This window comes from Poecilia formosa, unplaced genomic scaffold (genome assembly GCF_000485575.1).
Source record: "Poecilia formosa unplaced genomic scaffold, Poecilia_formosa-5.1.2 Scaffold710, whole genome shotgun sequence".
Taxonomy (NCBI): domain Eukaryota; kingdom Metazoa; phylum Chordata; class Actinopteri; order Cyprinodontiformes; family Poeciliidae; genus Poecilia; species Poecilia formosa.
Genome location: NW_006800649.1, coordinates 43,565 through 59,741, shown reverse-complemented (window position 1 = coordinate 59,741; position 16,177 = coordinate 43,565). Strand labels below are relative to the sequence as shown.

The 16,177-nt window shown below is 40.6% G+C and overlaps 2 protein-coding genes and 1 long non-coding RNA gene across 3 annotated transcripts in view; 1 reads left to right on the top strand and 2 right to left on the bottom strand.

Moving 5' to 3' along the window:
• LOC103131027 (basement membrane-specific heparan sulfate proteoglycan core protein-like) overlaps positions 1-6,323 on the top strand; it is a 64,122-nt gene extending 57,799 nt beyond the window's left edge. The window contains exon 9 of the mRNA XM_016666347.1: positions 6,155-6,323. Within this exon, the coding sequence (XP_016521833.1) occupies positions 6,155-6,183 (29 nt within the window). The 3' untranslated portion in view covers positions 6,184-6,323. The remainder of the gene's footprint in view (positions 1-6,154) is intronic.
• The window catches only part of LOC103131031 (uncharacterized), a gene marked incomplete at its 5' end in the record, with an annotated part of 123,360 nt that overhangs the window by 67,770 nt on the left and 39,413 nt on the right, over positions 1-16,177 (bottom strand). The gene's annotated exons all lie outside the window — the stretch shown is intronic.
• Positions 1-16,177, bottom strand: part of LOC107834664 (uncharacterized) — a 23,085-nt gene that overhangs the window by 3,350 nt on the left and 3,558 nt on the right. Inside the window, exon 2 of the long non-coding RNA XR_001660472.1 lies at positions 15,865-15,867. This is a non-coding gene — a long non-coding RNA (uncharacterized LOC107834664). The remainder of the gene's footprint in view (positions 1-15,864; positions 15,868-16,177) is intronic.

The window sequence follows — 16,177 nt, the reverse complement described above, 5'->3', positions numbered from 1 at the left end:
CAAAATCGACGCCTGGTGGATCAAACTGGTTACCTGGTGGATCAAACTGGTTACCTGGTGGATCAAACTGGTTACCTGGTCAAACTGGTCACCTGGTGGATCAAACTGGTTACCTGGTCAAACTGGTTACCTGGTGGATCAAACTGGTTACCTGGTGGATCAAACTGGTTACCTGGTGGATCTAACTGGTCCCTGAGGTTCCACCTGGTCTCTGGAGCCTCAGCCAGGTGGGTCAGATCTGCCTTAAAGGGCTCGTCTCACCCCCAGCTGCCTAAAAGAGCCTCCCCTCCTGACTCAGGAGCAGCGCCCCCTGCTGTCTTCTCTGTGCTGGTCACAGCCTCCTCCCACCTGGTACCAGCCAAGCAGCACTAAGCCAGTGGATCATCTTCCTGTGTCTCCTGACCAGAGATGAGTTCAGTTCCTGCCCATCAGCATCAGGCCTTCTGATCAGTATTCCTCTTCAGCTTCCACTTGGGAATCTGCAGCAGACATGGATCCTGTAAACGATAATCAAACATGATGGGGATTATATGTATGATTCTTCATCATCAAAAAGCTCTATAAATACGACTGATGAATGGTTGATAACTGCTGGATGGAAATTGTAAAATAGGTGCTGACGGTGTAAACTGTCTGTAGAAAAGTCAGGAGCTCTCTGTGTTTCTACTTCCTAAAAACCAGTCAGAGGATGCAGGAAGAGAGAAGGTGGATTGGTTTACTGATGTATGCAGGAGCAGACAGTCTGCGCCGCAGCATGAAAGGTGTGTGAACCTGCTGAAACATGTGACAACGCATCGACTGTTCAGCTTCAGATGAAGCATGATGGGCTCGATCGATTGCAGAGACATCAGACTTTCACATCTTCAACAGAAAAACAAATCAAGATGAAATGATGTGTTTGTGTTTCTTGGATTTGTTGCTAAACTAAAGTTAAAAGTGTCACCATTTCAACTCCATATCAACTTAACTGTGTTTTAGAAACAGATGTTTTAATAAACAGAGTTTAGGATCAGGAAATGTTGAAAGTTTGGGATTAAGTTACAGATATCAGAAATATAAGGAATAAACGGCACATTTCCTGTTGCTGGAGTTTTAGGAAAACACACATTTCAGTAAAGTGACGACTTTTAGGTGAAGAACAAAAATTGTTTTAAAAAGTGACGTCCTCTGTTGAAACACTTATAATTTTCTGAATTAGATGTGTTTGTAATATATTTGCTTACAAAGAGCAGGTAAAATGTTGGCTAACATTATCAGCCAACCAACAATGTCTGATTTTAACAAACTTTGACACATTGGTGGCCATGTTGCTCTTTAGGTTTTCTCCAAAATGTGTGCAGTTAGGCCCAAATATGTGAAAAGGCCTACAGTAATTGCAAAGTTTGATCATAATTTCAATCAGTTTGGGGTTTCTCCCCTTCTTTCGGACTTCCTCTGGTAGATTTTCTACCGTCCAATCAGTGAACAGGAGAAGTTGTGAACGATGATATTGATTTTCTGCCGTTTTAGGATCATGGTTGATTTGTAGTTTCAGCAATCTGAATACAGCAGCAAAAGGGCAGCTCTATAATTTTTAGTTCGTTGTTAAAGTACAATTGTGAACGTTAAAAACCGTTTTAGTATCATTTCCTCAGAACCCCTCTTGGACCCGTCTAGAACCGGCCCTGGGCTGCAGGTCTGGTGCATTTTTGCTTAGCATGTTTTTTCTTCATTGATTGGAAGTCAGATTATCCAAACTGGTAAACCACATTAATGAAATAATAGTGAATTAATACATTAAATGACCAATATGCATTCATGTACTCATAAAATAACAATATTTTTAAATGAAACGCATAGAAATCCCTATGAAACTTTGTTATTGTAGGAATATTTATGCATTTTCTGGTCATTTATTAGTATGATTTGTTCTTTATGTAACCAGGTGGCTTGTTAGTCATAAATTAGTCATGTGGAAGTGGCTGGAAATTCCTACCCGTGTCGGGCCTATGAACACACCATGCCCCGTTTATTTTAATTAGTAGAAAACAGAAGTCAGTTCAGCTTGATTCAATAATAAGAAAATAATAAAACTTAATCTAATCTAACCCAACATCTTCCCTACTGCTGCACCTGAAGGATCCTAACTGAACAGAGATCAGGATCTCAGGGACTCAGTAATCTTCACCACCTGGCTGTTTTATTTTTGAATTATTTTAAATTATCTTCTACATGGACACTAAGCACTGCCTCACCTAATTTTGATGTATATTAAGGTATATGTTGTATTTTAACTATTAAAATAATCCGTTTTTAGCAGGTGGTGAGTAACCAGCAGCTCAGACTGGTTTTCCTCTCACTGGTCTTACTGGTTTCTGATGCAGTTCAAACCTTCACAGTTTTCTTGTTTTCTACTTTGTGGTGAAAAGTTTCATCTCTAAATGGTCGATAAGTTTGTGGTCTGCTGCTTCGCTTCAGATAAATTTCCTTGATTCACGACAACTTAAAGGCGTGGAGCTAAAAAACCTGCTAACTTGCTGCTGTTTATCAATTCCTGCTAAATAAACAGAAGTTGTACCAAACAGTAATGAATGTTTTCATTTTGCAGGGACCGACGCTGTGAAGACAAATGATGTTTATTATCGACAGGAAGTCATCAGAAGCAGAATCAGAGGTAAAACTCTCCAAGTTATGAGATCATTTCCTGCTTCCTGCTTTAAATCGTGTGGCAGAAACGACCAACTGTGACCCTTAGAATCAGATAAACTCAGTTCAGTTCTGCCTCAGACTGTGTTTCTCCATAGAGGCGGATTTTATGTGTCATAAACCTGATTTATATTATTTATATTCTTTCTATTCTTTCTATTCTTTCTATTCTTTATGTTCTTTATATTCTTTATGTTCTTTATATTCTTTATATTCTTTATATTCTTTCTATTCTTTCTATTCTTTCTATTCTTTATATTCCCATGAAGCCAAAGCATCAGTAACTCAGACTGAAGGTGGATGATGTGGCAGATTTTCCTTCAGCCTTTTCCCAACTTTATGACCCTCAGTGAAGATGCCACAGTCTGAAACAACGATCCTCTGACCCAGAACCGGCCCAGGCCTCCATGGGGCCCTGAGTCAAATCTGGTTCTGGGCCCTCTGGTTCTGCTGCAGTCATCTGAACAATCAGATGATTAGATGCTTCAAAAACCTGCTATAAACTTATTGCATCTCTGGCAGAGCTGTTAGCATCACATCCTATATGCATTTATAACATCAGCGGCAATCTCCTTAACTTTCTGGGTCGGTGATCAGCTGATACTTTCCTGTGAAGCCGATCTTATCCACTGATTTGATCTTCCTCAGCAAAGGTTTAAAAATTAACCCAACTTAAGGTGGAATACATACACACATATTCATGATATACTTTGATTTAACTAATTTCTCTTAACTCCAATAGCTTAAAATCAAATTTATACCAGGTGAGTCTTCTTCCCCTGCAATGTGGACCGGTACCGGTACTGGACTGGTTCTGATTCTTCAAATGATTTTAACAGAAGTTTCTCATAAGTTAGAAGTTGATGTAAAATAATGTTTGTTTTAGATGTTTTAGATACATTAGGATCATGCTCAGCAGTAAACAGCATATCACCAATGAGAGCTCAGAGCAGCTCAGTGATATATTAATGCTGCAGCCTGATGGAAAACATTTTGCTGGACAATGAAAACATGTCAAAAACTGACAAGTTTTAATTATTGTTTTCAAATGTCATCCAACACGTCATTTTGAAGCCAAAAACCCCTCAAAAAAAGAAAAAAACTCAGACACAAAAACACAAAGGCAGTAGCATAAATATCTGGCTGTTGAGCTGAACTATTACCAGTCGCTATCAGGCTAAGTTTCTATTAACAGCTCCACTAATCATTCTGATAAACATTAAATTACCAAGAGAAATCAAACCTTTATCTTTACTTTTTTATATTCTTCCTCTTTTCTCTGTCCCTGAAGGATAAGTCCTTCTGTGAGGCATTACTTTACCAACTTATCTTCCTCTGGAGCTTTGGAGGTTTGGATGCTCTGCAGCTCATACCAGTCAAGTGTAACCAACCGTGGCCACCAGGGGGCCCCCAAGAACAAATGATTTGTTTTTTCTTTCTCTTTGTCCATGTAAAGAATGGTTCCTACATACATTATAATATATAACATAAGTTATATATACAGGGTGGGCCAAACGTTTCCATATATAGGAGAATGTAAAATGTATATTTCTTTTATGTTTCAGATACACAAGAAGATGCGTTTGAAAAAAAAGAGCAAAGAAATTATACTGATGGCTGGACTGGGAAGCAGTCGCATGTTTGCACAAAATTATGAAATTATGGAACAAGCATCACACACGACACACAAAACTTATCTGCAAGTTTCATGAGACTGGAAATGTTGCAGGTCAATCGTGGTCCAAGACGCAGAGTGATTAGAATCCCACAAAAATAAAAATGGTTGTCCAATATAAAATGTTTCTTTAACCAATCACAAAATTATTATTATTTTTAATCATAAACACTACCGGTTACATTATGTGGAAAAAGGAACCATGAATTCACCTTAATTTAGACAAAAACTTGTTTTTAATAACTTTTTCCAAGAAAAAACCAAACAGGCATTGTGCAAATTGTACTGCTATTGATAATACTATCTTTAACAGACTGATAACATATGAAGGCTCTGAAGAGGCTAAATAATACAGAGTCAAAATAAAACCTCTCAACATTGCCAAAAAATTCAAGTATAAAACTTAACATTCAAAGGCAAAAACAGGATCCATTACAATAAACAATCCAGAGTTACTGAATGAAAACTTCCTGTTAGCATGGCGGCTAGCTGGTTACTGCTAACTCTGATTGGCTGTTTCTGACTGAGCGGAGTAATTATGCAGAAGGAGCCCCACAGTTTGGGAACCTTTGGTTTATTTAACGTTCAGAAATTACAGCGGCTGTGATGAGCCACAGCAAAGGAAAACAACCTGAACAGGTGATCAACTCTAAACCAGTCGCACCTTTTTACTCTGTTTGTCGTTTAAGCACACCCGTTGCCATGGCAACCTCCTGTTGCGCTCCCCAAGCCGACCTTTAAAAACATTCAGTCAGTTACGATATGAGGTTTTCAGGCTTGATATTTATTTTGCGATCATTAATAAGCCTCCCTGAACACAGCAGCTTTAACTCCTGCTCTGCTCCTTATTTTGGTTATGGAACCGAAACGCACAGAATTGCTCAACACCTTGTAGAAACAATAATCACTGAGATGATTTTTGTTGTCGGGTCATTAATTTGAGCAGGTTTTGTTGATATTTATATTTGTTGTTGTTCTTTAATAAAGTTATGAACGTTTTAAGCCAGTCAGAGGAGGACGTGCTGGTCTCAGCCTCCTGGCTGCGTTCAGTTTGTCCCCTGATGCCGAGATCGACTCAAAACCTTCCGCTATCGACGTGTTGCAGCTCTGCTGTAGCAAAGCACGAAGAGTTCAGAAACAATATGAAATGGGAAAAAAAGCTATTTATTAACCGATTAAGTCGTGTTTTAGATTGTTCCTGAAAAACGAATCAGTCACGGCTGGTTAGTGGGTGAACTCTGGGCTGCACAGTGAACCCGTTGATTTTTTTACAGCAGACAGCCGCTCCGTCTCTGCACCCCCGCTAAATCTTTTGGGGTACGCAGTACCCTGCCGTACCCCCTCACTTTCACCCTGGTAACAAGAGACAATGATCGCCGATCACCGATCACACACTTTTTCACGGAAATCGGCCGATTATGATCGGTGGCCGATCGATCGGCACACCTCTACTACAAATAGAAAATACCAAACATCACCAGAGAAGAGTAAATGTTTTCTGCTGACCTGAATATCTTCTCACCCATCTGAGTCCCTGAGCAATCCTGGACTGGAGGAGAATACAGATCGGACGTTAAAACCCAGATCTGGGAGGAGAGTCAATGTTGATGTTGATATTTATGTTACTTGACACTGAATTAAAACATCTCTATTCCTTCGGTGCATTTTTAACCATTATTTTACCAGGAAGACCCTGGAGATGAAATGTATTTTAATGGTAACCTGGCTAAGAGTGACACCAGTGTCCATTAATCAAACTGATTTAATTAGTTTCCAATGTTTTTCTGATTCCAGATGTTCCTCCAGGATCAGATGACCTCTGACCTTCAGTCTCACCATGACGACCAGCTGACAGGTTCCAACTCTCCTAACATCAGATTATAACTGCTGATTATTTTAGTTCAGGTTTTCTATCTTTCTTTATGCTTCACCTCAAGGTCATCTCAATAAAAAATGTCTTGAATATTTTTTTCTCACAAACTGTAATCTTTATGAAGAAAATTAAATATTAACATTAAACAGATTAAATGTTTTACTCGGACAATAACTGCAGAAGAAGAAAACATCAATGTGTTAAATGTCATTTTTTAATTAATTTTGCTTTGTTTTTAACCAATGGATGTTTTCATGACTGTAATGAGAAAAATAAAAAATATTCTCATTTCAGATTTCCAGCTTTGTGTTTGTGTTCTTTGGCATTTTTTCTTGAATAAACTCGTCATTAATTTTTCCCTTCAATATTTTCCTCTGCAGATTTTACACTTCATTGTTAGCCTGAGCATTCATGGCTGCTGTAGCAAAGAACAAGGAGAGGGTGTGAGCAGCACATACTTGAGAGTGATTGGCAGTGCTAAGTCAACAATTCACAGCCAGTGAACTAAGGAGAGGTTCTGGACCGGCCCAATTGGTGTCCAGAGCCTGAAATTGGTTAAAAAAATAAATAAAAATCCTCACAGGAAATTGATGCTCCATGTTGCCCAGCAGAAAATCACCCCAAAGCATGATGCTTCCCCCTCCATGCTTCATGGCTGGGATGGTTCTGCTGGAATTGGATTCATCCTTCTTCCTCCAAACATGTTGAGTGAAGTTTCTACTAAAAAGTTTTGTTTCAGTCTAATGTGACTGTAGGTTCTTAAATAATGAAGCCATAAGCTGGACGCTCTCCGTCCTTCCCCTTCGGTCCACTTGATGACGAAAACGACAAAAACCAGACGGGGTCCTCTTGATAAAAGTTAACGATTTACTTCAAAAATAAAAACGGTACAAATGTTACTTTTCCATAAAAATAATAGAGTAAACAAAAAGTCTTAAGAGAGAGAGAGAGATCAAAAAACTGTGTGGCTCCACTGCCTGGCCACACCCTCAAGTCCTTAACTGCAATTACATATGCAAATTTACAAGAAGACCCTAGTATAGTCCAATATAACAAATTACTATGAAATGGAGATATAACTAGTGATCATTTTTATCCAAATAAACAAATTACCATAAGAAATATAAACATAATTTATCCTAAAGGTCTGAATGAACTAAAATTGAATTTAGGCTTCTACAGTGACCTTTTGACCCCCTGCTGCACCTCCTCTGAATCCTCCAGATGGTCACTGAAACATTTGACTGACCTGGCAGAGAGAGCGGCGACCAGAGCCGAGGAGAGTACTGGGATTTCCTGGGTAGAGCTCCAAGAGGAGGGTCTTGCTGCGGAACCAGCCGAGGTTCAGAGATGGTAGGCGGACGGCGTTGGAGGACGGACAGGAAAGAGCTTCAGCTCACCGGGAGTCAGTGCGAGGGAGGCAGCCAACGAGGAGTTCCAGGTGGGTTGTTTTACTACGGGGAGTGTGAGTGGGAGCTCGGGCATCGAAGGGTAAAGTCCAACGGCGTCTCAAGGAGAGGAATACTCAGAGAACAGCCAGGAGCTTCAAGTGGTTGGAACCACGATGTCACAAGGAAGTATCGTTACTGGCTAAACAATCTGGCAACGAGGTGTTGGCTGACTTCACTCTTAAGCTCCTCACAGATGAGACAACAGGTGTGTAGAACTCCAGCGTCGCCGGTCACGCCCACCAGAGATCGACCACTAGTTTGACACCCCTGCTCTAGATCTATGTCTGACGTTTATTGAGTTTGTCCTTACCGGTGTTGTGTTTACCTTTCAGGTACGCTGTCCCTTTGGATTCCACCTAGATGAGGTTCCTTCCCTCTGGTTCTGGCGATCCAACGAAACCCCTTAGCAGTTGTGCCCCACTCGTCCTACGGTGCGTCCGACTGGTTCCTGCTCCCGAGAGTCTTCCTCTGGCTTGGTTTCCCTGGTGTGGCTTCCATCCCTGTCTGAAAGAGCTGTATACTACACTGACTTTGCTGGACATCATTAAAACCTATAAGAGTTGCCGAGTTTTCCTTATGGTCTTTTCTGCATGTGGATCAGACAAATCCCTACAACCATGACAGAAATAAGTGAACATTATAGTTTTTGTTATAGTTTTAAATATACAATAATCTGTTAGACATTAAAAGAAGAATTTTAGGCCATAGAAAAAACTAAATCCTCATCAGAAATGTTTTATCTTTCTGTTAAGGACACTCTATGTGAGAGATCAGTACTCTGAAAAATAAGTAACATTGCAATATTCTTCCTGCTAAATCAAAGTAGTCTGGACCGACCCAATTCCTCAGCAAAACCATGTTTTGTCTGAGTGACCAAAATCTGAATGAAGTTCAGCAGTTAGCTTAGCCTCAGTTAGCTACAATTAGAGTTCAGTTAGGCTTCAATTTTCCTCCAGTTAACCTCAGTTAGCCTCCAGTTAGTCTAAGCTGGCATCAGTTAGCCTCTGTTAGCCTTAGTTAGCCTCCAGTTAGTCTCAGTTAGCCTTCAATTAGCATCAGTTAGCCTCCGATTAGCCTCAGTTAGCCTCAGTTAGCCTCCAGTTAGCCTTAGTTAGCCTCCAGTTAGTCTCAGTTAGCATCAGTTAGCCTCCGATTAGCATCAGTTAGCCTCAAATTAGCCTCAGTTAGCCTCCAATTAGCCTCAGTTAGCCTCAGTTAGCCTCCAGTTAGCCTCTGATTAGCCTCCAGTTAGCCTCCAATTAGCCTCAGTTAGCCTCAGTTAGCCTCCAATTAGCCTCAGTTAGCCTCAGTTAGCCTCCAGTTAGCCTCTGATTAGCCTCCAGTTAGCCTCAGTTAGCCTCCGATTAGCCTCAGTTAGCTTCCGATTAGTAGGGTTGCCACCTTTCAGAAATCAAAATAAGGGACGCCCACGACGGTGCGTTGTCCTAGTCTCATGTGGTGGGACGTCCGCTGCAGTGATACACATTATTTTATGGTGGTATCTTTGGTCTTTAAAAATGATCCAGAGAGCAATCATTCATGAATAGTTTGCTAGAGTTCCCCAGAACTGTACTCCAGTCAGAGTAGCATACCTTAAACACGTTTAATTGAGCAGGTGTAAAGAGTATTTGGTAAACTACTCAAGTACTGAGTAACTGATCATAACACCTGATTTAATATTCAAAATGTGTCCTCAGGCAGCCAAAAGTATAAAAGTTATGCGAACATTCTGGTATTTTAGTCAGTGTTTTTTGAAACAACAACAAAAAAAACAACAGAGCAATATTTCATCATTTGATATAATAAGTGAGCCAAAGAGCCACTTGTGTCCCCAGAGATCCAGGCTGCAGATCCCTGACAGATGGAAAGTCTGATCCTATACAGCAGCTAAAAGTGCAGTTCTATAATATTAAATTCATTGTTAAAGTAAAATTGTGAAGGTTAAAAAAATCCACCACTGAGTATCAACATAAGACATTTATTTAGTATAATTTCTTCTGTATCCCGTTGGCCCCCATCTAGATCCGCCCCTGGGCTGCAGGTCTGGTGCATTAATGACCACTGAACACTGAATTCATTAAATATACCAACATTTCAAAATAAAGCATACAGAAAGCCCTAACAAACCTTTTAAATAGGAAATATTGATGTGTTTACTATTAATCTAATGTATGATTTGTTCTTTAAATGACCATTAGTATTATTTTGGCTGATATTATTAATAAGCAAATAATCAAATCAATATAGCCGACTAAAAGCATAATAAAAAACTTCATAATAAAATGTTCTGCACCATATCAGCCTCAGGAGATGATTGATCCTGATCCGTTCTGTCTGGTATCACACTGGGCACTAGGTAACCGTGACAACAGCGTCGGTCCGTAGCGTTCTGGGGTCCTTTAGCTCCCGCCACCAGTGTTTTATTTTGGTCATTATTGTTACACTCAGTGTTGATATGTGTGTGATAGGCGAGTCTATCAGACATTTATAGAAATACGGAACAAATCGCGTCCCGTATCGGGACGCAACATTTAACAGCCAAATACGGGACGATTCCGTATTTTAAGGGACGTGTGGCGACCCTACCTGAAAGGTCAGCAGGTCATGAGAGAGGGGTGACCTGCAGCAAAGGTCATCAAGCCAGAACTCAAACCTGTGACGGCCATGTTGAGGACAGAGGCCTCCATGTTTGAGTCACCTCTGTGTTACCTCAACATCCACAACTTGTTCTCTGAAGGGGAACGTTTTGATGATTTTCTTAGTAAATTTTAGAATTAAAAAAAAAATTATTTAGATAGACTGTCTCCAAAGGCTTTTTATGCTTCGGTGGCTTTTATTGTACAGTCCAAGGACAGGAAACAAGGAAGAGAGAGAAAAGACGACCTGCAGCAAAAGGCCTGATAATCAAACCCAGAGCAGCGACTGAGCAGTGGTAGAATGTGTGGTCATGTGTGAATGTCATAGGAAAAATCAAAGAAATGCTGGTTGGTTTCTGCTTAAAAGCAAATAAACAATCATCCAAATCTAATAATGATGAAACTTTATGAAGTAGCAGGAAGAAGCTGCATCTGCAGGTTTTCAGATTCAAATAAACTGAGCAGAGTTTTGGTGTTTGTCCTCTGGTCGGCTGCAGCTCTGCAGCCTCTGGACGTTCAGACTCTGATTCCCTCTCTGCTGCTCAGGTCACTGCAGGCCGGTTAGCTTTTCATCACTTTATGAACCAGAAAGATGTCCTCTAGGGAATAAAATAAAATGTTTACAGGCTTAAATGATCTAAAGAAACTTCACAACCCCCTTTACAAACTTTTTATTAGTGACTGAACTCAGAGAAAAACAGATGATTGTCTGTTTCTGTGAAATATGTCATGAAATGAGACGTGAATAAAACAACAGGTTTCAGGCCGAGTACAGAGAGGTGGAGCAGAGCGGAGCCGCTAGAGGAGGAACAACAGAAAAGAAAATGTCCGACAATCAGTTCATCAGCTCAGCTCATCTTTCTAACACAGCTGTTGGCAGTTGATGACATTTTAATTTGAAAACATTTTATTCATCATAGTTTATGGTGGAAGTTTGATCTTCTGTCAGACAAACAGCATCTAAATCAACATCGAGGAAACGTCTGAACGTCGAGATCTATTGAACATGTTGGCAGAACCAGAAAGAACCAGAATCACGTTACAAACATGTTTAGTTCCTGTTTCTTGGTACAATGATTGTTAAAAACTTTGTGGTTTCTGCAGCGTTTCAGATGAATTTCCATCGTTTATATTTGGTGATGAGCTGCAGGGTGTGAAGATAAAAAAAACTGAGACGAGCTGCTGAGACTGGAGGGTGAAAGGTCAGAGAGATGCTTTGGTTGGTTTCTAAATGTGTCAAACAAACTGTGAAGAACAAACAGACGTTAAAACGATGATCTAAATCTGATGAAACCTGCAGAAGCAGCAGGATGAAGCTGATTCTCCAGGTTTTCTGATTAAACTCAGCAGCGTTTTGTCTGGTGGATTCTGGGATCATGCTGAGGACGTTTGACTCGCCTCAGAGTCTGGAAGCAGAGCTGATGAAATGTTGCTTCAGTTTCTTCTTTTCCTCTGAGTTTTCAGATGTTTGTCCTCTGATCAGATCCTGAGAGACTCCCTGTTATTCTCTTCCATCACCTCAATCCCCCCGGTCACACACAGCGTTCATCGATTGTGTTTGTTTTTTCCAATCATCCATACCGCTTCCCGCCCCCCAGTTTGGGAATCTCTGCATTAGTGGAACAATCTGTAACAGGAATGAAGGTAAAATTACTTTTTCATGAGGATTATGTTTCTCCCATGGACTAATATTCTTTTCATGTCTAACTGATTATTGTACCTTTAAAGCATAAAAAATACATATTTACTATTTAGTTATTGCTGCTTCAGCTTTGTTCACCAGTGTCTGCTGTAATCGACCCCAGCCTGCTTGGCGCCCTGGGTGAACCACCTTTCAGTCTGGACCAACCCAATTCCTTAGCCTCTGATCTGTGACCCATGTTTTATCTAAGTGATCAAAATCTGAATGAAGTTCAGCAGTTAGCTTAGCCAAAGTTAGCTTCAGTTAGCCTCAGTTAGCTTCACTTAGCCTCACTTAGCCTGAGTTAGCCTCAGTTAGCTTCAGTTAGCCTCAGTTAGCCAGCAGCCTGTTTAGACCCAGATCTCCATCCTGTCATGTTCATCCAACCTGATCCCTCTTCCTGCTCTTCATCACTCATCCTCTTCCTCACTTCCTGCTCTCAGTCTTCATCTCTATCTGCTCCTCTTTGTTTCAGGTTCCAGCTGGAGGTCAGAAAAACTGTTTCCTTAGTCCTGCCCCCCCAACACTGATTCTCCTCACCTTTATTTAACAGTGACCTGAAAGGTCAGCAGGTCATCAGAGAGTCACCTGATGATCTGCAGCAAAGGTCATAAGGTCAGGACTCAAACCTGAGGCCTCCATGTTTGAGTCACATGTTTTATCCCTGTTTCACCTCAGCAACCGTAACTTTTCTGACATTTGATGATTTATATAGTAAATCTTTGAAAACAATTTTTAATTTACATAGTTTTTAAATACTTTTAGGCTTTAATGTCCTTCATTCTGCTGGACATGAACAGGAGGGACGACCTGCAGCCAAAGCCTGAGAATCAAACCCAGAGCAGAGACTGAGCCTCCAAACACCCTGGTTGGTTTTAACACCTTTACACTGAGAATGATGATGTTTTATTAGAAAATGACTGTCTGGCTTCAGTTCCTCTAGAAAACAAGAAGTTTTTCTAAGAAAAGCAGCAGAAACTTGAGGCCCGTTTCTGAGGGGGTTGAGTTTCAGAACCTGCTGCTGTTCAGTCAGTTTAAAAACATTTAAAAATCTGATCTGCTTCTAGGTTTAAAGTCAATTCAGAGAACTGAGACATAACCCCGGTTCTGTTCCTCCAGAACCTCAGACGGTTCTATGACCCAGTTTCTGTTTCTGGTTTCTCTTCCTCCGTCTCTGTTTCCTGGTTTTCTCGTCTCTCATCTGTTGCCTGGCAACAAGCAGAGGAACCGTTTCCCGTCAACCTGCTGCTGGTCTGCAGGACGGAGGGAACATCTGTCCCCCAGAATAACAGACTGGCGCCCCCTACAGGTTTATGTTATTATTTACCTCCATTTAATTCAACATTGAACACAGTGGTTCCCAAACTTGGACAGAGGACACAGATATGGGAAGTGTGGAAGCCTCTACTGTATCAAATTGACATAGGAATAACAGAGAGTTGGTCATTCTAAGGTAAAAACCCAGCACATACGGTGTTCATGGTTTTTTTTTGTTCATCCAGACGGCTTCCCGCGCCCCCCCACCCTGCAAACCACGGCGCCCCCCTTAGAGGGCACGCCCAGCAGTTTGGGAACCTCTGATTTAATGGGATATTTATTTAATTTTGTCCCTTTTTCCTCTTTATTCTCTGAATCTCCCTGATTCTAAAACCATTTTATGATCTAAACGACCTGAACCAGAACTAAAATCCACAGAGAATAAATAATCTGCCTCTAATCCAGCTGTGACTCTCTGTGACCTCAGGGTCATCCAGACACTGCAGCTCCAGGACCAACAGCGCCCCCTGGTGGCAGCGGCTCAGGTTTCATCCAGAGGCTGCTGCTTCATCATCATCATCATCATCATCATCATCATCATCATCATTGAGAACCTAAACTAATATCCTGTATTGATGAAATGTTAATAGAAAAAAGTTAAATATTAATGTATAAGGAGTTAATAAACAGCTACGAACCCAGACTGAATAAAATCATCTTTAGTTTAGTTATTGATCTGAATCCAGTCTGACATGTTTATAGTTTTAATCAGTCTGATTGGTTCATCCTGTAGCAGCAGCTGCTCTGCCCCCTGCTGGTCATCTGGCTGAACTTCATCTGGACTCAGAAACAGTTTGATTTTCTGAGCTCCTCATTTATTCATCAACATTATTTTAATTAGAAATTAGTTAATAAATTACCTGCCTTTTAGCTTCTCTGTGCACAGAAAGAGTTTCAGCTGTTTCCATGGTAACGACCTCACCAACCCAGGGTGGGCAGGAGTTTGATGATTTCACTGATGATGTCATCACTGAGCATGACCTTTGAACTGNAGTAAATCTTTGAAAACAAATTTTAATTTACATAGTTTTTAAATACTTTTAGGCTTTAATGTCCTTCATTCTGCTGGACATGAACAGGAGGGACAACCTGCAGCATGAAACCCAGAGCAGCGACTGAGCCTCCAAACACCCTGGTTGGTTTTAACACCTTTACAGTGAGAATGATGAGGTTTTATTGGAACATGACAGACTGGTTTCAGTTCCTCTAGAAAACAGGAAGAAGTTTTTCTAAGAAAAGCAGCAGAAACATGAGGTCCGTTTCTGAGGGGGTTGAGTTTCAGAACCTGCTGCTGTTCAGTCAGTTTAGAAACATTTAAAAATCTGATCTGCTTCCAGGTTTAAAGTCACTTCAGAGAACTGAGACATAAACCCGGTTCTGTTCCTCCAGAACCTCAGACGGTTCTATGACCCAGTTTTCTGTTTCCTCCTCTTCTCTTCCTCTGTCTCTGTTTCCTAGTTTCAGAGGCGACCTCGTCTCTCCCGTTGCCTGGCAACAAGCAGAGGAACTGCTTCCTGTCTAACTGCTGCTGGTCTGATCTGATCCAACTGCAGGAATACAGAGGCAGAGACTGGCGCCCCCTACAGGTTCATTTTATTAGTTACCTCTATTTAATTAAACATTTAATGGAATATTTATTTAATTTAGTCCCTTTTTCCTCTTTATTCTCAGAATCTCCCTGATTCTGAAACCATTTTATGATCTAAACCTCCTGAACCAGAACTAAAATCCACAGAGAATAAATAATCTGCCTCTAATCCAGCTGTGACCCTCTGTGACCTCAGGGTCAACCAGACACTGCAGCTCCAGGACCAACAGCGCCCCCTGGTGGCAGCGGCTCAGGTTTCATCCAGAGGCGGCTGCTGCTTCATCATCATCATCATCATCACCATCATTGAAGACTGAGAACCTAAACTAATATCCTGTACTGATGAAATGTTAATAGAAAAAAGTTAAATATTAATGTATAAGGAGTTAATAAACAGCTACGAACCCAGACTGAATAAAATCATCTTTAGTTTAATTATTGATCTGAATCCAGTCTGACATGCAGTGGTGGGAAGTACATTTTTCGTGTATCTGTACTTTACTTAAGTAGATTTAATGATGGGTACTTTCTACTTTTACTCCACGACATTTTACAGTAAGTATCTGTACTTTCTGTATTGGCATACATGTTGCATCTATGATGAAAAAAAAGTTGTCACTCATGCGCTGAATTATTGTGTGGAGGTGTTGACTGAGGTGTCGCTTATATGGGACAACGTTGTGACCAAAGTCTGCATTGATATGACATTCAGGAACGATCCGATTCTTCTGGACGGATCTTTACTGATTACATTTATTTCAGCTCCAAGTATTTAATATTTAGGTGTTTTATGGGAATGTGGATCTTTCAGATCAATTTGAGAAGCAATTTCGAAGGTAAAACTTCATGTTTTTGTGTCACGTAGCGCCGGGTGCTGGTCTTGACTTGGTCTTGGGTTTGGTGGTCTTGACTACAACTCTGCTACTGGCTCCTTGGTTGCATGTCCTCCCCCACCCACTTTCTTTCCATCCCCTTTCTGTTGGATTTCTTTAGAAATAAAAGCCACTAGTGGCAAAAAAAGTGAAGTTCATGCTATGTTAGGACAGGAGACAAGATGTTTCCATCCCTGAAATTATGATGCATAGAATGAGGCTCAGGATGTTTCTGGTCATTTGATAACTGCGTAAGTTGTAATTTTATTTATATTTAAATATAAATAAATATAAATATTTACTTATATTTATATTTATACTTTTTTGCTCTCTGCCATCTTGCTTTGAGTTCAGAGTCTGACAGGCTTATCCTGTATCAAACTATTTTTTTGTCTCACC